At 50.7% G+C, this 27,211-nt stretch overlaps 1 protein-coding gene across 1 annotated transcript; it reads left to right on the top strand.

The window, feature by feature from the left end:
- Positions 1 to 3,510: 3,510 nt before the first annotated feature.
- On the top strand, positions 3,511 to 26,120 carry LOC144726839 (doublesex- and mab-3-related transcription factor 3-like). Its single transcript, XM_078605794.1, has 2 exons — positions 3,511 to 4,224; positions 24,838 to 26,120. Exons 1-2 carry the CDS (start codon positions 3,618 to 3,620, stop codon positions 26,118 to 26,120), a joined length of 1,890 nt encoding a protein of 629 aa, XP_078461920.1. The 5' UTR covers positions 3,511 to 3,617.
- The last annotated feature ends 1,091 nt before the right edge of the window (positions 26,121 to 27,211 follow it).

Genomic DNA, 27,211 nt, shown 5'->3' with positions numbered 1-27,211 from the left:
ACATCATTGTCTTCGTCATCTTTTTATTCTTCTTCCTCGTCGTCGGCGTCGTCGTCATGAACGTCGTCACGTTCGCGACTGGCTTTTAGAGGGAGTTTGTATTTGACGCCTGTTTCGTGTGTGTATCCCACTCAAACGGAAACGCACGGACGCACCGAGCGAGTTTCTCACTTTGCCCAACATCGATGAAGAAATTTCCACTGTGGTCCGAATGTTTATTGTTTGTCTTCGGAATTTTGGTAAAGTGTCCCCAATGTCACCATCATCACCAGCGACAACGAAAACAACAACAACAACAACAACAACAACGGAGTAGTTACCGGAGACAACGCGCGCGCCGTAACGACGCCAATCTTGCGCACACAGCAGGGTAACGTCTCTGTTTGGTAGCGTGTTTATTGGGGAGCGGTGGTGCGGTGGTTAGCGCACTGCGTTCGCTATCGGACCCGGCCGCCTGAGTTTGATTCCAGGACCGCGGCTTCTATCAGTGGTCGAGGGATTTGTGGACCGGGTCCTTGTCTGGTCAAAGAAACCCCACGGCTGATATCGCGTGTGGATGGAGGCCTTCATCCAGCAGTGGATTTACGCATTTTTTTACGACATAATTTTTTTTTAAACGTGTTAATTTTTCAACGATTTTATATACGTTTTTTTTTATGAGCAACATACTTTCTTGCCTTTCAGTAGAGGATAAACAATGGCAAACTGCGCGTGATTTCTGGACGATGTAATCGTCCATGCGTGGAGCTTCATAATTGCCGTGGATGGAACATATGACTTTGATTATCAACCAATGTTAATCATTGTGTTGTAACGCGCACTGGATAGATTTAGGAGGGGGGAGTTATTGACGGCCGGTGATTTTAATTGCATAAGCGGGTCGAACCATATTGCTGCGTTTCGCGCCAGAGACATTATTTTACACTTTTCTTAGCGGTATGAAATACGTCTCCTTTTTTGAGCCCTTACGCATACAATCACGTTCGTTATCGTTGTTTTACTTTTACGAAGAGCCTGCATGGATGGACGCAGCGGTTTGTAACCAAGCCCCCGCGAGAACGGCTCCGAGTTTCGACATCGGCGGCGAGGGATATCTTGAAACCGCTCCTAGGCACTCCCGTTTCTTCGCGTGAAGCCGCCGCTTGCCCAGCTTTGGTGAAGTATGGTCAAATAGCCGCTACGGCGGAGAACTTTCGTCCAGCAGTGGATTGACACTGTGCGTTTCTGACAGGCGCTTGCGTTGTACAGCGTTGCGCACGTTGTGTTTTGCACGATGCGTGGATTGCATTCGATGTCATATTTTCAGTGCGTGCAACAGTCTGCAAGGAGCGCACTGACTTTAATCAGGGTTGTGCGAACCATTGCCTGTGATGTTAATTCATCACGCTTTCATTCTTTTCTGGAATTTAGTTTGGCTACGATTCTACGTATTTACGGCGGTGCTTACCGAGTCTGTGATAACGATGTTTGGTTCAGGTACACACTTGCGCTATGTCACGAGCACTCTTGTATAATTATAATATACTCATTTATCCATTGTTATTCTTCATATGTTACGTAGTATATAAAGTGATTATTGATGGCATTTTATGCATATATACCACAGCGTGTGTAAATATATATTTTTTACGAATGGATTTTTCAATGACCGGGAATCACACACAGATTGATCGGGTATATTTAAATTGATAGGATCGTGAGTTATTAAGTATAAACTGCTCAATTGTCCTGCGTTTGCTGTAGCTTGCTCCGAGACCAACATTACTACTCCTAATACCCTTTACACAAATATATAGATGCAGGTGCGACGCGCTGTCGTACAAACATCACGTAGCGTTCATTAAATTGTGCCAATTCGAAGTCCTTCGTCAAAAGGTGTATCCAAATGTTGTTTTCACAAAATACAAACGCAAACATCCCCCGTACAGCATTAGCAGACTATTGGGGCAAGTGGTGTTAGCGAGCACCTATGAAGACCGCCACGCGCACACGAGGGGGTGTGGGGTGACCAGCACCACGCCCGGCCGCCTTTGTCACACATGCAAATGCACACTTCGTATTTGCAGCCTTGACGGAGCGTTCCAGCCAACAGACACTACTCACTTGACAGGCGGCCTTGTGTTTAACACACACTTCCCGTGGGTATAGCATACAGTACGCGCTGTTTTCGTGCGCGTGAGAGATTACTCGCGCACACGTGTACCTGTGTTTACACGGTTATATGCGAGGCTACAGATAGCACGACAACAACAACAACAACAAACTCACCGCTTCACGCTCACCATCACCTCACGCTCGCTCGCTCACACTCAGGTATTTATGATGAAACACCTGCGTTCGACCGTTTGCTATAATTGCTACCTACAATTCCATAGCAACACGCGGATCCAGTAACGTGGTGTTTGGGGCAGCAGCGCTTCATTGCGCGCAGCAACAACCTCCTTTGTCTATATGCGCGTCTCTCTCCCTCTGTCGTTCTCAATAAATAAGCCTCACTCGCTCTCTCGCGACACTGTTATAATTAACACGCCGAGCGCGTTTGTGTGTGTGGGGCGGGAGGGGAGATGCGAACCGCAGTGTTGTCTTCGTGAATATTTTGAACGAACGAACGGACAATCGAGCAAGAGTTTAAAACCCCAGAACCCCAAAGACAGTGTCCATGCGAATGAAATTTAACGATGAGTGAATTCGGCGCACAAATATCACGCGCTCCTAGTAGAGCGCTTCGCACTCGCGCACTCACGCAGCCACACTCACACTCACGCAGCCACACTCACACTCAGGCATTCACACTCACACGCCCGCGTGAAAGAACGCCGTTATATCGTTTACACGTCTTAGATTCGTTCGCTTCTGTGTTTTGAGCCGCGAGGACAATTTCCTCTGTTAACTACGGAGCGAAAAGTGCGAATGTTCAGGTCACTTGGACTTTACAACAACAACAAAACCGACCGTAGCAAAACAAAGAAAAGTGGGTGGGAGCGAGGGGAGGGGTGAGGGGGGCAAGACGTCTCTTGCTTTAGCAATAACATTGGCCATCATCGAGGGGAGTGAGCGAGCGAGCGTGCGTGCCGGTGAGCGCATGCGCTTGCGTGGCACCACCGGAGTGTGCGTGAAACCCACAGTGATTGTGCCACCTCACGACGGCGCAACCACCCACCCACCCACCCACTCAGCAACCCACCCACCCAGCAACCAATCCCCACCCAGAAACCCTCCCTCCCCTCCCACCCACCCACCATCCCACCCCCACCGTTTCGTTTCCCCCATCTCAAACCCCACCTGCCAAGTGAGACCCATCGCACTCCGACATGACAACGGGGCGAAGCGAGGCGCGGTTGTGAGCGGCGCTCCTCTGGTCTGCGAGAGCTGAAACCGCAGTCGGAGAGGCGAGGTCGAGGCGAAGGAAACTATTCAAACAACGCGAACAAAACACAACGCGTCTGCTGGGGTTGGCGGGCCAGGACGAGTAGGGAAGAAAGGGGGAAGGGGGGGGGACGCGTTCCGCCGCACGGACAGAGGGCGACACACGCGTTCTCTGCATCGCGTCTGCTGCTGCGGCTGCGGGGGCACGGATCGAGGCGATCGCCCCGTCGCCGAACGACCCCGCGTGAGCCATGATGAACGCGTACGGCGCTCCCTATGTGTACGTGCCCGCGGCGGCCAGCGGCTCGCACCATCACCACCACGGCCACCACCACGGCCACCACCACCACCAGCAGCAGCAGCAACAGCAGCACGGCCACCCGACGCACGGCGGAGGGCAGCATCCGCAGCAGCAGCAGCAGCCTCCGTCGGGCTCGGCACCGCGCCCGCCCCTGCAGCGTACACCCAAGTGCGCTCGGTGCCGCAACCACGGCGTCCTGTCGTGGCTGAAAGGTCACAAGCGCTACTGCCGCTTCAAGGACTGCGCGTGCGACAAATGCATCCTCATCGTGGAGCGTCAGCGAGTGATGGCGGCGCAGGTTGCGCTCAGACGGCAGCAGGCGAGCGAGAGTCCTAGCCGTCTCTTGCCCGAGGGTGGTTACCGTCCCATTGCGGGCGAACTCTTCGCCGCAATTGGCGTCGGAGCTTCTCAGACGGCTCAGCAGCAGCAGCAGCAGCCTCCTGGTGCTGGTGGTGTTGGCGGCACGGGAGGAGCGGGTGGAGGTGATCATAACTCCGAAGGGAGCGCGGAGGAGAGAGACTCGAAGAGCGACGTGGAGTGCGGAGGGGAGAGGGCAGGTGAGTCGAGTGAGTCGAGTGAGCGAGCAGTTGTTTCAACCAACGTTTCGATACCTGCACCATCGTAGCCGATGCTCAAGCAGCAGCAATTGTTTGACGGGTATGACTATGCCGACGTGACTCGAAAGGGGGTGACATTTGCCCAGAGTTTTACCTACTTAGAACAAACGCATATGTGTAACATTGCACTGTTCGTCTGGAAGTTTAATTGGCTAATGCATTAAAATGACACTTTACAGTTGTATTTATTTTCGCAAATTTAAATTTCTGCCGTTTCAGGTTTATGAGAGGGGAGGGAGGGGGAATGATGCATATGGAGATGCGGCCTCTTACGGAGATGCGCTGGATGTGTTCACCAATCATCAGGCGCATGCAGCGTGTAACGACCTAAATTATTTTATATTCGAGCGGAGATTGCTTAAAAACAGAGGGGCGAACCGCGGACTACATTTTGAGAATGTCCATGAACGAGCGTTTATACAACGACTACATTCCACGCTCCTGCCCTCGTTAATCAATCACTTCGCTGAGCGTTTATAAGCAAAACTCCGTTTTGTCTCCACACGTAAATAAAGAGTTTCTATTTGTTTGATCGTTTCACTTATTTCTTTGAGTCCATCAATCGGCTTTCCAGGCCAATATTACCAAGCCGCATTTGTTTACACAAGCGGGCGAGCTCTAAACTCGTTTCGACCTTCGAGGTCTGCTCGTCGTTGTATATGACACACAAACGCTGCTGCTACATTGGCACGAACTTACTGGCAAGAAATTGTTAGTTTTTTAGCGCCCCATCAAATAATCGTTGAGTCGTTACGCGATGCACAACGCCCAGTGTTTGGTAAACGTGACAGACTGGCACGTCGGTAGCGGCGTGTCGACTAGGGGTGTCGTTGGGGGGGGGTAGAGAGGTCAGAATCCTTGATCACAGTAAGCTCGTCATATGTGTGTGGAGTGGGATTCATGACCGACATCATCATCATCAGCAGCAGCAGAATTATGCGCGTGTTTTGCACAACATTGTACAGACTCTCCAGCATGCCGATGATGATTGTGAATGGTGTTGTGAGTATTCATTGCTGAGTCAGCGGTTTGGATATGTGGTATGGACAGTATATAATGTATACTGTAGCTGTGTGGATGTAGCAATCAATCGTGGTGGCGCTGCGCTTAGATCATCAACGAATGTCTATGTGTGTCTGAGAGACGGTGTGAGTACCCTCTATATATATGCATGCATATATCTATTTGTGATCTGTACATATCTGAGATGGGTATACTGAAACGGTGTAATGGAATTGTTATATGTATTTTGAGGTGTATATTTGAAGTAACGTATCTTAGATGCGTGTGTATTGTTGTGTGTATCTAAAATGTGTGTTTATATTGAATTGAGCAGCGTTGTACGCATTTGAGATGGGATGTAGATTTGTGTGATGTGTACTTGCATTTCGAACTTAAGTATGTTTAGTGTCAATATCTTAGTAACTGGCATTAATGTACGTATCTATAAAGCTATAGGAAGTATTCAACATTATATATCTTATATGATGAAGTATCGGAGATACATATATATGACTATTTGTATTATCAGTTGTGCATATGTGTATTAAGGGAGTATATAATGCATGCGAGATGTATTTATGAATGTGTCTTGGTATTAATATGTGTATGAATGAAAGACATACGCGTACACATGCATATGAGGGTACGGTATAGTATATTTGATTATCACACCCAAGTGACATCCATACATACAGAGACTTTGCGTATAGCCGTTAACAGACTGTTGGGGCGAGTGCGGTTAGAGACTCAGCACACGAAGTGGCCAGCACCACGCCCGGCCGCCTTTGTCTCCCCAGTGCCGATGATTTACACACCGCACCATGTACTCATTTAAGGCTGAGTCGACCTATCGGAGGCCCACGACCCGGTGTTAGTCAGCTTCGTAGCGCAGCGCGCTAATCACGACTCCACCGCTCCCCGCCCATATCGCACATACACCAAAATAAATATTATTAAATAAATATTATGAAAAAAATAACAATTTACATGTATAAAGCGCCATTAAACAATCGTTGTTATTATTATGAAACACAAGTATTGTGTTGATGAATTCCAATACATACGTTGTGTTCATACTATACGCACTGGTAAGTAGATGAAATCACTGATGACGTGTGGATACATCATAGACGTATACACGTACGGTGACATTACCATCATCATCACCATCATCGTGTCATGTTCTAACCACTGCTGAATGAACGCCTTCCCCAAGATGTCGTCACCTCTCGCAACACTACTTTGCTAAACGCACTATAATCCCGAGACTAGTTTAACGGAAACTAATTGTTTATTCAAAATCCCATTTTATTAATCATCCCAAACATGTGTGTGTATATAGATATATGTTCCAAACCGCACTCCGATTAACACAACACCACATACATTAACAGTGCGTCAGCATACACCACGGCTAATGAAGCCAACCGTGTCATAAAACGCGCATGTATCAACGTTGACACTATGCAATATTACACACTCTGTTGCAGTGCTCATGCCCATTGCGTAAGTACACACGTGTACGCTGTGTAGCGTCGGTGGACGGGCATGAGTGGAGAAGCATTGTGTCAGGCGTCTATCATCACTTCTACAGGAGATGTTTCTTTTACACTCTGCCGTAGGACATGTATCTGTGTTTTGCGTGCAGGATTTATATATGTTTGTATAGGCCATAATTCTAGATTTGAAGCTTTCGTGACTGCAATGATTCATATTCTCAGGTTTTTTCGGTAAAGTCACGTAGGTAAAAACATTAAAATTAATGAAAGTAAAATAAAACAAAACAAAAATAAAATTCACGACGTTTCGGAGGCAACACAAGTCTCCGTCATGACGTTTCGGAGGCAACACAAGTCTCCGTCATGACGTTTCGGAGGCAACACAAGTCTCCGTCATGACGGAGACTTGTGTTGCCTCCGAAACGTCGTGAATTTTATTTTTGTTTTGTTTTATTTTACTTTCATTAATTTTAATGTTTTTACCTACGTGACTTGTATAGGCCATGTTTGTGCCCTTCGTGTAGGTTGCGAATGCATTCGCTGTACAAATCTCTGTGTACACACTTTGCATTTGGTATATCTTGGTTTTCATACTTGTATGCACAATTAGATATCATGTGTATGTTGACTTTATGTAGATTGCATGTACACTTCATATAGACTGTGTATCCACAGTTTATATAGAATCTGTATGCACATTTAATAGACTGTATGTACACACACATATATATTGTGCAAGTAGAGTATTTACAGCGTATATATATTATTTAGACGGTGTATTCAGTTTTTCAGAGTAAATTAACACTTTATGTAGACTGTATGTGCAATACATTCAGACTTTGTGCACGGCATGACGAGTTGTGATCGACACAATCCAACTGCGCTGGGAACTATACCCAGAGCGCGGGCTGAACACAATTTCTCGGCCACGTGCACCTTTTTGTTGTTGTTGTTGTTGCTGTGGTTTATTTTTTAGCAACTGAACCCGGTGAACATCGCATGAGCCAACAAAAAAAACGCCAAAAAACATCGCCGGATTTGGTGACATAATTGCGACACGGGAGTCACACACACACACACCACTGTACATTGTGCGTCGCGGAGAATAATTTCTCAATGTGAGCCCGAGGACACGTGGGGATAAACTCGGGTTAAACGCGCAACGATAAAAGCTCCATCGATCATCCCCATGGGTCACACAAATACACGCGCGTCAGCAGCATACGGCAGCCGCAGCAGCAGCAGCTGCAGTCGCCAACGCGTTAATTCCCCGATACACTCCTCGCCCGCTCAGGTGCGAAATTTTAGCTGCGGCCAAATAATGATGAGACGCACTGGACTTGCAATTCATAAGTCGCCGGTTCGAATCTACCTACAGTTCGACAATCAACCCAGCCCCCCCCCCCTATCACGCTCCCCCCACTGCCCCCACTCCACCAAACCACTCTCCATCCAGCAGTTCAAATGTGTATAGGTTCATGGGCAGGTCGCTAGCTGCGCGGTAAATTGTGGGCACACCCACTGTTTGTTTTCAAAGATGTATTTGTGGAGGAGGGGGGGGGCGGTCTATCTATCTCTTCTCCCAGCAGTAGCGTGTCAAGCAATTGCAGGACCGCACCTTTGCATCCACATGTCACATAACGTGTGTGTGTGTGTTTTTATACAAATCCTCTAACGCGTCTTTATTTTTTTTTGTTGGACATGCAAAACAATATAGATCGTGGCAATACTGTATACTTCTTGGAATTGCGCGTGTGTGTGTTTACATCGATGGTAATGATGTTCTTTATTTACACTCAGGAAAGCCTCGCTGAGTCTCTATTGGGATGTTTGGGATTGTTTGGCCAATACCGTTAACGAGTGTTTGGCACTTTGACATTTTGGAGTCGGGACAAAATCCCATTTAAAGACGCAGCCTGTATATTCATCCCCTGATCCCTTCCGTTTCATCCAGATTTTGTTTGTGGTGATGCCGCTTTAAATAAAATATACATTTAGTTACGATCCTGATGGGACTTCATAAAATTCCAGTATGTGGATTCTCCTTTTGGAGTTGTTGCATGGCAGATATCTTATTATATTTCTTTTGGCTAAATAATCTGCCGATAACATTTCATGCGACACTTTACAAACAATTTTTTTTTAGGAATTCGTTTCAAAGTAATGGTAACTTGAAACTTTCCTTTACGATTAAAACGAATTTTTTTTCCAGAATTAATGGAATTTCCAACTACCATCATCATTATCCATGACAAATCTACTGCTGGATGAAGGCCCATCCACAGGCCGTCCCCATCTTTCACGAGCTTTGACTGCCACTCTTTATTTTTCTTCACCATTGATCATTATCTGTGGTCAGCGATGTGTCCTACTCAGTGGCCACTTTAGTTTCCTTCACCCTCAGAGTCATGTCTTTAACCTGCGCTTGTTCTCAAATCCGCATGCCTCCTCCTCTCTTTCTCTCTCGACGTAATTCCAAGCACGCATCTTTCCCACGCTTCATTTGCGCACCGTTCATCACGTGCGTCCGTACATTCACAATCTAAACCCACTCTTTGAGACGTCACATTGTAAAAAGTTGTCTCTTTCTCTCGAAATTCATAAGCTCCTGATAATTTCATTTCTCCTCGTCTCTGCTCTGAAGTAGAATCACGGTCTGAAACGTCTGCCTATTGTGCATACATTCGATTACGAGTGAGTGTATTAATGTCCACAGTGGCCAATTACATTTTGAGCACTCTGTAAAGATAACGTAGGTTCCTGTTGCTTTAAAATGGAATAGTGTACCGTAGTAATGGGCAATGAATGTGTGTGTTATGTACACATTACTATATTAACACAGACTCCATATATGAACACTGCCAGTCACGATATCATTACTTGTGAATATTAAAATATCGGATAAGCAGAGGTAGACCATGACTGGTAACCCAATACAATGAGAAAAAAAACATTATTTATTATCCAAGGATATGATCATTTTCTTAAATATATGGAACGTTCGTTAGTTTAATTAGACATCATCATGGTCCACATTATACCGTCACCCAGAGCAATGGCAATGCACGTGACTCTCTAAGCATTAGTGGCCAAAATTAACAAAACATGTTTAGAGTAATTATACATAAAAAATATATCGTAAACAAATTAGATAGTGTGGCAGTCTATGAATATCTATCATCAAGCCACACCGCACACGGGTATCGAGTCGCGTGTGTGAGAATGATTTTGTTTTCGATTCGTAAATGTTGTATGTAATTGGGTTTCATGTGACCTTCCCCCCCCGCCCCGAGGCCGCTGGCATTCAACGATGTTACGTTTAAAATAATCGAATCTTGAGGCGAATCGCAAGCCTGCGTCGGGACAGGGGGTGAATAGTGGCAGCCGTCGAGTAACCCGTGTGTCTCTCTGCGTGTGTGTCTGTACGCGCATCGTCAGGATAAATACATAGCCCGCGGATATATTCGACAATTTGCGTACGGTGGGTGGGGTAAAGTGTGGGTGCTCCCACCTTTTTCCAAGACGTATGTCCGGCGTGGAAGAGTAGGCCAAATACCATTTAGAGTTGGCTCTCTGGAGCTCCCTCGAGCGGAGGCCCTGGCAGCAGCAGCGGCGCGTTAGCGAGCCAATTGAACGGCTACGCCTTTATCATTTTAAAGTCACAATATTGATGATAATTTAACAAACTCTTTATACGTCAATCGTCGCGCTTTACAAGGACCAATTCCTCGAACAACAGTCGCTCACCCTCCTAACAAATCTGATCCCAAATATTTTTTTGCATTTCCTTTCGCTCGCTCGATATGTTTGTTTTCTTATTCAAGGAGTTGCACCGCGCGTGTTGTTGGGCATGATGTCTGACGTTTCGCTTCGCGTGCCGGAAACCTCTTCCTTAAAGAAGCTCTCAGCACGTGGCATGATGTCCGACGTTTCGCTCCGCGTGCCCATGGGGGAGCTTATGACGCGAGCTCCTGAAGAAAACTCCCGGCACGTGACATGATGTCCGACGTTTCGCCCCGCGTGCCGGGAGCTTCAGAGTTCAGTTCTTTGAGAAAGCTCCCGGCACGGCACGTCGGACATCGTGCCGGGCAACACGCGGTATAACCGGCGGGGTGTGGGGAATTGGAGAGCCGTGGACGCAGCCACCACCCGTGAACGCCATGGGCAGCTGCGTGCCGTTCACTGGACTCGGTGAGACCCGCGTTGTAAGACGGAGGCCAATTAGGCGCTGCGGTGCTGATGTTATTTTTAAAATCTGCCGCGTCGGCGTTTATTAATAGTTTGCGTAGAGTAAGGGGGAAAAAAAAGGAACAACCCCCTCAACGTGAATTGTATAAGGATTTAAGAATAGGTTTTTCCCTTATTTCTGGCAACAAAACAGGTGTTAAGATGTTCAAACACCAAACTGAAACCTTTTGCAAGGAATCATGGATACTTGTGGTGAAAATAAACAAAAAACATGCTCTGACAATATATGCATTGTCTTTGAAACTGATTGGTCCACACCAGAGACAGCTTTCTTGAGAGCCTAGTCTCAAACGGTGTTAGACCAGAGGACGCCAAAAGGCGAACAGCACAAAGACAATGCCACTATCAGGGCATTGAGAGCTCGGGGTGAGCAGCAAAGGAGGTCCCATGATGTATAAGGATTATCACGAATTGGTTAGTTCTCGAATGTTGTGACCAACCACCAAGCGGGCTTGCCAGGTGTTGTAGGCGCGGGGCTTCGGTAGATGGCAGTGCTGATTGTCCACCCCACCCCCCTCCTCCTCCCACCATACTCGTGTCCAGCAGCGCCGTGCTGGTCATCTCTCCGGAATTCCGCGGTTTTGCCTCCTCCCACACGAAGCCGAACTCTCGCCGATAATGGAAGTGGTCAAACATCGAAAAATGTTGCGTCTCGAGACTCAGCGAGGCCCTTTCCAGTGTAAATAATTTGGCGTTGCTCAATTGAAATTGCGTATACTGCAACGCAATTAAACTATACAACTAAATTATTTTTTTATTTTATGATACCAGGTAAGGCCCCCTAAGCTATACAGCTCTTTTTCAGAAGCGACCAAGCCATCACAAACGATAGTCCAATAAATTGGCTAATCACGTGGACATTTATAGCAGAAAAATACTCGAAACGCGCGTTGATTCTAAATGGAGGGAGAAACCGGAGAACAAAAATCCACGCCACCACGGAGAGAAAGAGAGAGAGCCATGCAAACTCCAGATATACAAGCGTCAGGGTGAGGATTGAACCCGCGACCTCCTGTTTACCAGGCGAGAGAGTCAACATCTCGCCACCTCGGCGCCAATTGCATCGATAGTCGAGCTGCTGCTGGATACGGGCCTCACCACACCGTGCGGATCGTGGGGAATTATTTGACCAAACCTCACCGCGCCTGGCGAGTGGTGGGTTGGTTTAGACGGGGAGCCATAGACGCCGGTACATACAGTACTGCACAACAATACAGTGCGCTTCACTGCCCTCTCTGGATAGCGCAGCTCGTACAGTACAATCCCTTAGGCACTGGTGCATGAGGGCGTTCGGGTGTTGGAGGAGGTTATTTGACCATACTTCACCACGCTGGTTAGTGCCGGTTGGTGAAGTGTGTTTGGTGGTGGTGGAGTGCCAGGGCCCCGTTCACCATTTATACCACTCGCCACAGACATTAACCGTGAATGGGGAATCGAGCTCATACGTAGCTCTGAGCACGAACCGCTCAGCTCCATATGCAATGATTGACGTTGGCAAATTGTCTCCGGATGATAAACCCAAAAACACACGCAAGCGCGAGTTACCATCCGTGTGTGTCCGTGTGTATCCGTGTGTATCGGTGTGTATTCGTGTGTGTCCGAGTGTATCCGTGTGCGTGCGTGTGTATCCGTATGCGTGCGTGTGTGTGCGTGTGTGTGTGCGATGCGATGTGGGGAGCGGTGGTGTTGCGGTTAGCGCGCTGAGCTGCGAACTCGGTGACCCGGGTTCGATTCCCACTCACGGCCAACGCACAGTGATGATTATCTGAACCGGTTCAGGGCCTGCCGCTAGATCGACTCAGCCTCAAACGAGTACCTGGTGCGGTGTGTAAATGTCGCCGCTGGGGATACAAAGGCGGTCGCGCGTGGTGCTGGCCACCCACCCCCTCGCGTAGCGTTCCGGCCTTCATAGGTGCTCGCTAACAGCACTTGCCCCGAGCCTATACTGGGGATCTTTGTCTTTGCTGTGATGTCCACCGCGGGTAGGGCCGGTGTTGTGGGTAAGATTTCGTCAACAGTAAAATGAGAGTGATTGATTTAGAAAACAATAGCGGTCGTTTACAGCCCTTCGTCAATCCGCTGCTGGATGAATGAGCTTCTAGCGGAGGTTTTTGGACGATACTTCACCACGCTGGTTCGGTCGTGCGGCTTGGTGAAGTGTGGTGCCACTTGCTGTAAGCCGTGGTCAGGAACGCAACTGGCTTTCCGTAGCGCAGCGCACTCACCATTGCGCCACTGCTCCCCCAATTTGATTTCATATTAATCTACGTTCATTGTCAACTCGTCCGGGAAGTGACATTTTCCCCGTTGTTTAAATTAACAATTTAATTCACAATTAAAACGACAACGACAACAGCGGCAATGTAAACGCAATGCTATTGTTTTTTCTTGCATGGCGAATCAACAGCCATGCCCCACCCCCCACCCCCTGAGTCGACCTGTGAAGGATGCCCAGGAGGACCGGTTCAGATAATCATCACTGTGCCGTTGCCCGTGAGTGGGAATCGACCTGACTCTTAGCCGCAGCGCACTAACCCGCTATCCGATGACACAACAACAACAGCAGCAGCAGCAGCAGACGTCCATTCGCCACTAAGTGGCGGCCACGTGAAGTGTCGACGGCTCGCCTGCTGACAAAGGCGGGTCACACGGGACAGAGCCCGCCGGCAGGTGCCACGGCTTTGACTGACCGAGATGACCGGGGGCCCGACGTCACAGCCCAACGATTCGGCGTCTTGTAATGCGCGCCAAGGGCGACGCCTCGCGCGACGCGCGGATGGAAATGATTCGTCGCGTTATAACCCCCCCCCCCTCCGCAACTCGCCAGCACTCAAATTAGTGTTCACATGGCCCCGGGGGAACAATCACCGCCGGCTTGCTTCGGAGTAACTTAGCGAGAACCCCATCCACCCACCCCCACCACTCTGATTGAAATCCTTCCGTCGCTCAAGTGTGGGCGAGGTTTATAAGAACTCAATAAAGGGAGAAGAGAGACGAGGGAGGGGGGTGGGTAAGCGGAGGGGGGGGGGGTTTCCACCCTTGAGTTGTAAAAAAAAATCAACACAACGGCCAAGTGAGGGCGATTTCACGGATAAGCGAGCTCCAATTGCCTTCAAACGAGACCCAAATGCCGTTTGCATTGAGCCTCGCAGCTTTTGTTTGGAGGGGAACGCGAAGGGACTTTGCGAGTAAGAAACCCCCGGGGCAAGTTTCTCCAGAGAGGTATGGGGAGGAGGAGGAGGGGGGGGTGATCAATCCCTCCACAGCCCCCCCCACTCCTCGACACGTTAAACCCAAGATACACCGTCTACAAAATATGGTCGCAAGAGCGACCCGTTAATCAACCACGATTAGCAGCACTAACAGCACCAGCGCCATCACTATCATCATCAGCAGCAGCAGCAGCACAAATAGTAACAACACTGTCACCATCATCATCTTCAGCAGCAGCACAAATAGTAACAACACTATCACCATCATCAGCAGCAGCAGCAGCAGCAGCACAAATAGTAACAACACTATCACCATCATCAGCAGCACTGACAGCAGCAACATCAGCGCATTCTGCAGCAATACAAAAACAACAGACAGCAGTTGCCACTGGCATCAGCACGGGTGCGTTACCACATCACCAGCAGCAGTAGCACCACTGCCATCATCACCAGCAGCTGGGATAACCCTGCTGAAGACCCACCCGACCTTCTAATTTATTCCGGTCAACATCAAGAAATGTTGGTACAATCGTTGTTTTACGGTCATGTTACAGGGTTACGTGGGCAGCAATGGAAGTGGGAGGGTGGGGAGGGGAGGAAGGGAGACAGGGAGGGAGGGATGGAGGGATTGACACTTCACATAAGTCTCATCGCCACGGTTAAAGTTGTGTCGCCAGGTCACCAGTGGGCCACCCGAGACTGTCATTATTACTCCGGCGACTACAACTACATTTTTGGGTTTTCTCACCCAGCGGCTCGGCTCGGCGGGAGACACTCGGACACCCGACACCGCATGGTGTGACCGCAAGCCCCGCATTTGCCGACGTCGCCTCTCGCCACAGCGCCCTGGAGCCGAGTGCCCGCGTCGAGATTAGGGGTCGCGCCAGCAGACACGGCGACAAGAAAGGGGAAATTAATTGAGACGTGAACTCGGCCCCAAGGGTTTTTGCCGCGCGACGGCAGACGGAGAGGGAGGGAGGGTGGGTGGGTGGGTGGTGGGGAAGACGCAATCTGCGAGCTGCCCAGGAATGGAATTCGTGAAGCCGTGGGGTTGTTCGGAATGTGCGTTGGTCTCAGGCGCGCGACGGGGGACGCAGTGACTGCTGAGTGTCGTGGGGGTCCGGACCCCCCCCACGTCCCGCTCCTCCACCCCCCTATCGCCCCCCCCCCTTCACCACAACAGTTGTATGAATGTTGGACTTCTTTCGCAACGTGCGCACGGTAGCCGTGTGAGTGTATGTTTGAGTCTGCGTTCTTCTTCCGTCAACAAGGTGATATTGATACAGAGTATGGTCAAAACGGAAACGTTCAATCCGTGGTAGAACACAGAAGTTGGCTCAGTACGGAGTCCCGGATCCCATCGTTGATGTAATCGATACCACCGGGATCCACTCACGAGTCGGGCACCCAACTCATAAAGCGTAGCTGTGACCCTGGTGTGCGCGCACACACACACACACAATGACCGCACACACACAATTGCCAAGGGGTGCACGCCAAAAACCTTGTCGGAAATACCAGCACCACCAACACTAGCACCAACAGCAACAGCAGCTGATATTCGCCACTAAGTGGCGGTGACGTCTCCACCGCATTTGTGCCAGGTCAGTTGCACTCCGAGGCCACATGAAGTGTCGAAGGCTCGCTATAAAGGAGGTCACCGAACAGATCCAGGTGCCATGGGTTGACTAACCGAAATAACTGGCAGATGCACCACCTGTACCCCCCCCTCCCCTACTGTGCTAACTTGCTTTATTTTATCCGCCCGGCGGTCCGCTCGTTGTTGTGAACGTCGCTCCCCTGCCCTCCGCTGTAGTTGGAGAGCGACTGCCTCCAACTGTCCAGTAGCGTCTTTCACGAGCTTTCGCCAGAGGCCATTCTTGCCACCGCTGATACCAGTCTTCGACAAGTCCACTCCGCTTCACATCCTTCTGCACCGCATCAGTCCATTTCTTCTCCAGTCAGTGCCACTCCCGTCTAACCCCGTCTATCCGGCCAAACAGAAGCTGCTTGGGCATGCGATGGCTGGGCATGCGGGCTAGATAAGTCAACGCATCCTCGCCTGCTGTAGGAGCTCACCAATGGTACTGTTCAGATTTTTCAAGGGTTTTTGAGCTCATCACACAATGCATCCTGGTTAAATCCAGAATTAATCGTAGTAGGCAAGCCAGCCTAAGTGTTTAAAACCGGCGCAGATATTCCTTCAGAGGGGGGTACACTTTCGCAAGCATAGAGAAGGAAGGGCATAACTGTAGCAAATAACACCAGGAGGTTTTATACGGAGCGACCGGCCTGGTAGCTTTCACACACAGCATCACGCAGCTAGCTGACGAAAATAATACCGCTCGGCTAATTCTGAATGAGATCTCTGCTGCCAAAGCAGAACTAGTCATAAGCACACTGCCCAGTTATGGGAACTTCATTCTCTCCGCAACTGCCCCCATCATTCATTGGGAGTGGAGGGGGTGGAGTGTTTGATGATATAAAATACCCAGGCAGGTGCTTTGTTTTTGTGGAGCTAATCGTAAGGCCCCACCTCTTAGCAACACGTTCTAGGTACAGCAGCAGTCTCTCCAAATCCTTCTCAGAATGAGCTGCAATTACGAGATCATCTGCATGTTTAACGTGGTTGTCCAAAAAGGATCACACCTGGGCATCGATCAGTTTCTCATTGTATCTATACCAGATGGTAATTCCACTGACACAGCTATGGAAAGTCTCTCGAATTTCGTGGTCAAAAAATTTGTTAAATAATGCAGCACCCAAAGGCCGTCCCTATCGCACCCCAAGGTGCACTGAGAATAGCCCCGACTCTACCCGGACCTGCCCACCATCATGAAGTTCCTAGATTATTGTGAGCATGGGGTCAGGGGCCCCGAAAGCGCGAAGGATAATCCACAGCCCAGGCCTGTTGGTGGTATCATAGGCCTCGACTCACTCAGCTCCTCACCACGCTACAGGCCACAACCGTTTCTCTTCCAGCTTCTTTCCTCGCATTGCTCCACTTGGGAATTCCAATCGCGTCGTCTCTCTTCTCAAAGCCTTGCAATTGCGACCTTGCTCAAGTCGCGAAACGTCTTCATTATTTTTTATATGTCACAACTTTGATCGTGTCGTGCTGTTGCTGGACGTCTGAGGTTTTTTTTTTGTGTGTTGGTCCTTTGGGCCTTGTAGCACAGCAGCTGTTATTAATATACGACAGACATGGCCAGGGCCGGATTAAATTTGAGGGGGGCCTAAGGCTGATAGAGTGGTTTGGAGCGGGCTATTTGTATATTTAATTCAATCCCTTGACTGTTGTACTACTGCTGCTGGCACCACCACACATGGCAGATTGAAGTCAAACACCCCATGGATAAAGCTTGACTTAAAGCTTTCGTTACTGCAGGAATTCATATTCTTTGGTGAAGTCACGTAGATAGGTTAAAAAACAAACTACTACGACGTTTCGATCGCAACACAAGCGATAGTCATCAGGTGACGATCGCTTGTGTTGTGATCGAAACGTGACTTTACCGAAAGACCCAAACAATACCCCATGGATAGTTTAACACGTAGGCTTCATCAGGCGACAGACATATTTTCCACAAATGGGACTGTCGCCTGATGAAGCTAATTGTAGTTACTGGCGAAACGTCGTACTCAGATTGTAAATGTTGTGGCTTGGCTCTCCAACACACCGGTGTGCTGTACTAGTGACGAATTGACACGTTCTGTTTACGTGACAACCCTTACTCGTTGGCTGTGTCGGGTGGTGGCGGGTTTAACAACACATTTATATATTTACGCGATCTAACCCCAGCAAAAACCTGCGTTATGGACCCCATGGATACTCTGCTTGGTTCCTTCAGTTGTGGTCTCTCTACGTGATGCCGCGTAGACTACCCTGGAGCACGCAGCACACCGCTTCAGTCTGCGCTCCTTCAACAGAAGATGAACAGAAAAACCACGCCAACGAACCTCTCTCTCTCTCTCCTAAAGCCCTCTCGTCGCGGCCAGGAGCAGACCACGACGTCGGCATTTTAGCTGCCGAACGCACAGGCTTGCCATAGCACGCAAGACCACAAGAGTGAAACGCTAACCGTCAAGCCCAAAACGAACACAGCAACTGATTTAACATTTCGACTGGTAACTGGAAGTGATAACACACGCAAAGGTCGCCCGTGTAGCCTTTAACAGGCTGTTGGGGGCAAGTGCTGAAAGCGAGTAGCAACAGCACCTATGAAGGCCGGCACTGTGGCACACGAGGGGGTGTGGGACAGCACACAACGATATACAACGGTGGCTTTAATGAGCAAAATCCGCTGCAGGAATAATCATTGGTGCTGCGGCATTGCGCATCAACTATTACGAAGCATACTCTTAGGTTTCTTCGGTAAAGTTACGTAGGTAAAAAATAAATAGAAAAAATAATAGAAATAAAATTAAAAAAATCACGACGTTTCGGAGGCAACACAAGCCTCCGTCATCAGGTGGGACCGTCACAGCTAAATTTACTGTATCAAGTGAGGAAAAATCCAAAATACCAGCCCTTAAATGACGGAGACTTGTGTTGCCTCCGAAACGTCGTGAATTATAATTGTATTTCTATTATTATTTCTGTTATATTTTTTATTATTAATTTTTATTTTTTACCTACGTGACTTTACCGATAAAACCTAAGAGTATGAACCCTTGCAGTCACGAAAGCTTCAAATCTAGAATTATTACGAAGCAGTCTATAATTTTATTTTATTCCGTTTGAGTGGTGTGTGTGGGGTGGGGGGCGAGGGAAGTGGGGGGGGGGTGGTCCCCGCACCTTCGAAAGGCACGACCGTCTCTGAAAGTTCAACGCACGTGGCTTGGCGCACGTGAATCTCGCCCCGCGCACGGTGGCGTGGCGCGCAGGGGAGGTGGAGTCCCCCCGTTCACCTTTCCACCCCCTGTGTTTTGTTGTTGTGCCGTAAATGTAAATAATTGACCTCTCTTCTCACCGCTCCACGAACCCCAGGAGGTGAAAGATGTCGCCCGATGTTTACCGACACCGCGACCTCCTGCAACGTTAACCAAAGTCAATCTCGTCTCAGCAGTACTTGCCGCCTTTCGTTCGCGTAGATTCCCAGTGCGTCCGTATATCTCGCCCAGCCTAGTCGGATCTCTCAAGCTGTGCAGGTCAGAGTCAGTTTAACACGTGGCAGGCTTTCGCGACCAATATTATTCATAATATAGGTTTTTTTGGGGGGGGAGGTTTAGATCACGTAAGTATGAATGTGTCGTAACCCTCCAGCACCCGAGACAGCCAGTAAGGTTTGTCAGTTACTACTTCAGCCCACCGGTGTGTTGGAGAGTAAATCCACAACATTTACCATTTGAGTAGTACGACGTTTCGCACGTAACAACATCCGGCATCATCGGGCGATTTGCCAGAACAGTGAAGCAATCCACTTGCTGCCGGTCTTAAACAGAGCGAGTAAGAGCAATATGATGAATCCATTGAGAGATTGAGATAAATACTAATTATTTTAACAGCTACAGGGCTTAGTGCGGCCTGGAAGCGTATTATTAAGTAATACATCTTACAACTGCATTCCTTCTAGAGGAAATGCATGCTAATTAACTGATTACTAATCTACTATATAATTACAATACCCCCCCTCCTACGCCTCTGATCTCTGCACCTGATAGGTTAAAACCAGAGAAAATTGTAGGGCTACGTTGTGGGTAACATCTATTGTTGTACTGCACTATACTTCCAATGCTCCAACAACTACGCCTCCCCGTCGTCCCCAATCCGTACATGACCATAAAGGTGAAGTATGGTCAAATAACTCGTTTAAGGCTGGTTAAGGACTGGTTCAGATAAACCCCAAATCATGTTGCCCGCGGCTGGGAATCGAACTCGCAAACACAAAGACACAGACACACACACAAAGACAACACACACACACACGAATGGAATTTCCTGTTATATATTTATAGGCCGTAGGAACCAGGGCTGTTAGCAAGCATCTATTGAGGCCAGTACCATCACACCCGGCCACAGTAGTCTCTCAGTGCTCATTTAAGGCTGAGTCGAACTAGGGGAGTTACAGCACCAAGTCAGATAGATATTCGCCGTGGTCGGAATCAAACTCAGGTCATAGGGAACGTAGCTACCGCTTCCGTCCCCCCCCCCATCATCCAAACACTCACAAAGACAACAGATAAAGATGGCCCGTATAGCCGTAAGAAGCTGTTGCGGGCAAGTGCTGTTAGCGAACACCTATGAAGGTCCACAGCAATCGAGGCGGTGAGTAGCCAGCACCACACCCAGCCACCTTTGTCTCCCCAATGCTGATGTTCTACACGCCACGCCAGCTACAGTTCCGATTTAAGGCCGAGTCGACTAATGGGGGAGGGGGGGGGGATGCCCAGGACCGATTCAGATGTCCATCACTGATGTTGGCAGTGATGTATGTGTGTGCTAACCGCTGCGCCAGCGCTCCCCAACACACAAGACAAAGGTCCCCGTATAGCCTTCACAGACACACAAATAGAAAAAAAAATCCCCCGTATAGCCTAAACATACTGTTGGGGCAAGTGCTGTTAGCGAGCACCTATGAAGGCCGGCACGGCACACGAGGGGGTGGGTGACCAACACCACGCCCAATCGCCTTTGTCTCCCTAAAAATAAATCACACTAGGTACTCATTTAGGCGGCTGAATCGACCTAGGGGGAGCCCAGGACCGGTTCAGATAATCGTCACCGGTTTTGGCCGTGAGCGGGAATCCAATCCGGGTCGCCAGGTTCGTAGCGCAGCGCGCTAACCGTTACCCCACCGCTCCCCACACACGCACACACACACACGGCCAAACAAATTGTGTCCAAGCCGTACACCGTGAAAACGACGCGTGTTTACACACTTTGGCAGGACAAGTGCCAGGAACAAAAAAAAGAATGAGGCTGAAGTTGGGTGGAGGGGTGGGGGGTATGGGTGGCGGGGTGTGAGATGGGGGAGGGAGGGAGGGGAAGTGGGTGAATAGAGAATGGAGGAGAGCGAGAGTTTGAATGAGTGAGCGAGCTCCGCTACGAACCCGGCCACCCGAGTTCAATTCCCGCTCACTACCCAACCGGTAGTGGTGAATATCTGAACCGGTGCTGGGCCTGCCCTAGGTTGACTCAGCCTTAAATGGGTACCTGGTGCAGTGTGCAAACATCAGCACTGTTGGTGATGACCACACCATCCACCAATGCGCATTTTTCGGCCTTCGTACAGGAAGGAGGTGCTCGCTAACAGCTCTTGCCCCAGCAGTTCTGTGCAGGCCAAACGGAGTGTGGGAAGGGGACCTTTGTCTTTGCTGTTGAAGGAGGGTGCTTCTGGGAAGGAACCACACACACACACGCACACACCCGGGGGAGCGGGAGGTGGGGGAGGGTGGGAGTACGCGTTTCGCAAGCGTCCATTCATGTCACAGTTTCCGTGTCAATATCAACCGCGAACTGGAACACGCGAAATCCATCACCATCGTCATCGTCCTCCGCGTCAAGAGTACACAGTGGGAGTCGCTTGTAATCCATTGTGTGTCACGACTCGCCACTTCGCATCCGGACAAAGTGCTGCTTGCTCGACCTCACTGCTCGTTACAACGTGACCCCCGTTACTACAAACACGCGTGTGCTTATAACACGTGTGTGTGTGTCTGCGCGCTGCACTCCGAACCCGGCAAACCGAGTTCGATTACCGCCCACGGCCAACATCAGGGACGGTTGTCTGAACCGGTGCTGGGCCTCCCCTAGGTCGACTCAGCCTCAATGAGTACCTGGTGCGGTGTGTAAAATGCATCGCCACTGGGGAGACAAAGGCGACCGTGCGTGGTGCTGGCCACCCCACCCCCTCGTGTGCCGTGCCGGCCTTCATAGGTGCTCGCGAAGAGCACTTGCCGCGAAAGTTTGTTAAGCCTATACCGGTGACCTTTATCTTTGTTGTGCGTGTGGCGTTGATATTTTTTTTCCTCCCTCACCCCCCACGTGAGTGACACAATTGCACCATGACCCGCGGTGCGCAGTGTGAGCGCGACAAGGGGGTGGGGGGGATGGTTGTCTCACTTGTTTGAGCCACGGGGCTGCTTTGCCAGGAGTTGTCTCCCCGCATTGCGATGTTCGTACGTAACGCAATTACAATTACTCGTGGATGCGTTTGCATTCGGCGGGAGGTGATGGAAAGGAGGGGGGGGGATGTGCCCGGATATACCTGCCAAACTCCCACGACGAGGCGTTGTCACTCACAACTGCGCAATTGTATCATTCCGCTTGTGCAACCAAGGAAAGCCGCACCGAGTCTCACGGCTCGCTTTCTGGAGGGTGATGTCAGTGCGCCACGGTGGTTTAGGAGATGTTAACTCCCTCGCCTGGTGTACAGGAGGTCGTGGGTTCGATCTCGACCCTGACACTTGCTGTATATTTGGAGATTGCGTCTCTCTCTCTCTCTCTGTCATCATCATCACGGTGGCTAGGAGATGTTAACTTCCTCGCCTGGTGTACAGGATGTCGTGGGTTCGATCTCGACCCTGACACCTGCTGTATATTTGGAGATTACGTCTGTCTCTCTCTCTCTGTCATCATCATCACGGTGGCTAGGAGATGTTAAATTCCTCGCCTGGTGTACAGGATGTCGTGGGTTCGATCTCGACCCTGACACCTGCTGTATATTTGGAGTTTGCGTGTCTCTCTTTCTGTGGGTCGAGTGGATTTTTCTCCGAGCCCTCCGATTTTTGCCCCCACATTGAGAATCAACGTGCGCTTAAAGTATTTGGCTGCTATACATCAGCGATCAATGCAAAGACCTAAGAGATAACAATGATAAAGTTAGCATGATTAGTATCATCACGAACTTATTTCTTACGTCACGGTGATAAGGTGTTAACTTCCTCGCCTCGTATACAGGAGGTCGTGGGTTCGATCCCGACCCTGATGTCTGTTGTACATTTGGAGTTTGCATGTTCTCTGTCCCCGTGGTCGTGTGCATTTTTCACCAGCTCCTCCGGGTTTTCCCTCCCTATTTACAATTAACATCCGTTTAGATTATTTGGCTGCTATAAATTTCACGAGATAAGCCACTTCGTTTGAGCTTTATTTGTGGCCAGGTCACTTCTGAAAAAGAGCTTTATAGCTCAGTGGGCCTTACCTGGTCAAATATTGTTTTTTCTTGTTATATATTAATATTATTTTATTATTTCCCTTCTACGTGACTTTACCGAAAGAACCAAGAATAAGAATCCCTGCAGTCACGAAAGCTTTAAATAAAAAAAATATAAATAGTTTAGTTTTGTTTCTGATGTGCCTGTGGCACCAGATATTCTGAGAAACTAAGTCAGTCCTCCCGTTCACTAAGTAAATAAAAATAGTTAGTTACTGATAGACTGGCACGTGACCTGTTGCCACAGCCATTGCATACTGGATGTCGTGCGATGGGTGCAGAATTACTTTCCAGATGGCCGAGCTGAACAGACGCGGCCGAAATTCCTCCCTGGTTATAATTCACACAGTGAGAGAAAGAAAGAGAGAATAAAGAGACAATTTTCAGAGGTGGGACAAAGTCATTGTTATGCAAGTCCAAGTCGAGTCGCAAGTCATCAAATTCATGACTCGAGTCTGACTCGAGTCCAAGTCACATGACTCGAGTCCACATCTCATAGGTGGGACAAAGTCATTGTTATGCAAGTCCAAGTCGAGTCGCAAGTCATCAAATTCATGACTCGAGTCTGACTCGAGTCCAAGTCACATGACTCGAGTCCACACCTCTGACAATTTTAGACGAAGGCAACGATGAAGGCTCCTGAATCTGAACCGGAACGTTGCCAGGCAAGCAAAATGCTCGTCACAAATGAATCATAAAACCGCGCCGATCTCATCAAGGAGCACAAACCATCACGTGGATTCAGGTCATCCTCGCAGCAGCGGCTTTTGGTTTGACCATCGGACAAAGACGGTGGTCACTGCATCGCGCGCACTTTAAGATGCGCTTCTGCGGCCGTCTGGAACGCTCTCAAATCCTATATTCGGAAGCTGCTTGAGTTACGCATTTTTAAATCATCTCGATTGAAAACTCATTTATTTAGAATTGCCGTTTGTGTTTAGTTTGTTGTCCTTTGCACGCATCTCTGATTAGTGCGGTTGGCTACAATGTGGGGATATTCTAGACAGTGTGGGGAAAGCAGGAGCAGCTAGGGATCCCATCGATCTCGTTCATCGTCCAGCAGCTTCGTCATGACCTTGACCCCCCATGACCTTTACCCCGCCATGACCATAACCCAGCCACGACCCTGACGCTGCCACGTCCTTGACCCCTGCCACGACCTTGACCCACCACGACCTTGATCCCACCACGGCCTTGACCCTGTGCCGTGACCTTGCCACGATCTTGACCCCACCACGGCCTTGACCCCACCACGACCTTGACCCCGCCACGACATTGACCCCACCACGACGTTGACCCCGTGCCGTGACCTTGACCTCGCCACGACCTTGACCCACCACGGCCTTGACCCCGTGCTTTGACCTTGACCCCGCCACGATCTTGACCCCTCCACGGCCTTGACCCCCACTCGTGTCGCCTCTGTGCTCTGAACCGCAGATGACTTCGACCGAAAGAGCGACGACAGCAACTCCAGCGATGGCGGGGACGAGCTGGTCTCGCGGAAGAGCTCCAGGCACTCCCCCGTCCCGCTGGCTCTGCACGGGGCCGCACGCGCCCACTCCCTGCCGTGCGCGGGCGACGGCTTCGCGTCTGCCGACGAGTCGAGCGACGTCTCGGAATCCAAGGGCCCCGGGACGCCGTCGGGGCCCAAGGAGCGGTCGGCGAGCGTCGAGACGCCCTGCGTCGGGGAAGGTCGAACGGCCTCGGCGTCGATCAGCGAAACGCTCCTGCAGCATCATCATCATCAGCAGCAGCAGTTCGCGCTCGGAAGCCTGCTGGGCACGTCCGCCCCTTCCAAGACCAACCGACCACCCATGGAGCTGCTGACCAAGATCTTCCCGGGGCACAAGCCCGCGGTGCTGGAGCTCATCCTCAAGGGCTGCGGCGGCGACCTCGTGAGCGCCATCGAGGTGCTGCTCTCCAGCCAGAGCGCGGGGACGCACGCCGCGCACGCCGCCGCGGCGGCCGCGGCCGCTGCGGCCACGGCCGCCGCCGCCGCCGCTTCCCAGCCTCACCACCACCACCACCTGCACCACCAGGTGCTCTACGACATGCGGCGCGCCAGGGACGACGCGGCGGCGGCGGCGGCCGCAGCGGACGGCAAGGCCGCTTTCACGCTGCCCGGCGATCGAGCGGCCCTGGCCGGGTACCCGGCGCTCTTCTCGGGCTGGTCCATGGGCTCGGCCTTCCGAGCCCCCAGCTCCTTCCGGCTACAGCCGGCGGCGGTGGCGCGCGGCGGCGGCGGGGCCAGCGGAGGCGGCGGCCTTCTGGGAAGCGTCGGGGTCGGGGCTTCGCCCGCGCACCTTGCCGTGTCGCTCCAGCCGCCCCCCCTGCAGCAGTCGCAGCAGCAGCAGCAGCAGCTGCGCTATCCGCTGCCTCCGGCCGTGTTCCGCCCGGCGCTGTCGGCCGCGTCGCTGGCTCCGTTCGGCGCGTCCGGCGCGGACGTGGCGCTGTGGGGTAGCGTCAGTCTCGCCGCAGCCCAGAGCCACCACCTGCGGGGGCCCTACGCGACCGTGGGGGGGGCCCTGGGTCCGGGGGGCCCCGGCGCGCTCATGCGAGGCTACCCCTTCCTGGGGGGGGGGCAGGGCGGGGCGGCCGAGTGCCTCAGGCTGACCCTGAGGGAGCAGGACTCGCCCGACGACGCGTCGGCCGACGGGAGGCCGTCTCCGCCCAACAACGACTCCGCCGTCTTCCTGAGGTCCATGTCGCCCTCCGAGTAGGCGGCTGCTGACGACGAGGAGGTGTGGGTCGGGGGGGGAGAAGCGACGTCTCCTGCGCGTCGGCCACCAGTTAAATAGTCGGAGCGGCGATCCCCCCCTGCCCCCCCCCCCCCCGTACGCGGATGAGCGACGGGGGCGCGATTCCAGCAGCCTCTGTCCACACCCGGCATGCCACATCGAAGCATACATCTCGCAATGAGCCGTGGCTCACCGCGAGGCACGTGTGCTACCGCCTACTGAAGTCTACCAGCGACACGGGAGTTGGTCTGTGAGAGGAATTAAGCCGAGGCGATAAATATGGGGGGGGGGGAGTTTGGAGGAGAGGGGGGGGGTGACGCTCATCTTCGCTGGAAGTGTCGTGGGCGAGAGGTGGAAATTGGACATTGCTCTGGTGCATGGCGGAACGGTCCCATCCGTAGATCAACGGCAATGCGCATGCGTGAATCGTAGCCGTCGACGAGGACGTAAAAAAAAACAATCTCCGTAAGTAACGGGATTCGTGCCGTTTAACACAAATGTTGTTTTACGTTCTGCGCTGCGAAAAGGGTGAACGAGCAGAAGGTGGGTTTGTTTTTGATTCTGGACACTCGCTCGGCTGCGGGCAGCGATTGCTGCGTGTCTGACAGATGGAATGGACAGGGTCACTCTGGTTGGCTCAAGGCGCCGGACTGAGTTGTTACGACGCACGGCTGTGTTGAGAGGGAACTGATTCACAAAACTGCCAGGAGTCAAGAAGTGTGGGACACACACACAGAGACCGACTCGGTGAGACGGGAAATGGCTCATTAACGATTGTAAATAGAATGTGAAACGATTAAGTTCACAGTGAGGTGGGTTAAGTAATGATCACGATGATGATGATGGTAGTATGCCGGTAAATTGTGATGTGAAGATGATGATGATACGAAATCATTATTTGGCTTACGAAATGCTGATGATGAGGATGGCGATGCAAAATAATTGTACTACAAACATGTTGATGATGATGATGGTACTTAATTCCGCTCTACAATATGACGACGACAACGATAACTACCATGACGACGATGACGACAACGATAACGACGCGAACGCGTGAGACGTCATAGACC

This window comes from Lampetra planeri, chromosome 24 (genome assembly GCF_965212315.1).
Source record: "Lampetra planeri chromosome 24, kcLamPlan1.2.h2, whole genome shotgun sequence".
NCBI lineage: Eukaryota > Metazoa > Chordata > Hyperoartia > Petromyzontiformes > Petromyzontidae > Lampetra > Lampetra planeri.
The sequence above is the reverse complement of the archived record's forward strand: the minus strand, read 5'-3'. Positions and strand labels throughout refer to the sequence as shown.

Coding starts and splice junctions, on each gene's coding strand:
- LOC144726839 (XM_078605794.1), top strand. CDS start 3,618: ATGATGAACGCGTACGGCGCTCCCTATGTGTACGTGCCCGCGGCGGCC. Junction 4,225..24,837: donor GTGCGGAGGGGAGAGGGCAG/GTGAGTCGAGTG, acceptor TCTGAACCGCAG/ATGACTTCGACCGAAAGAGC.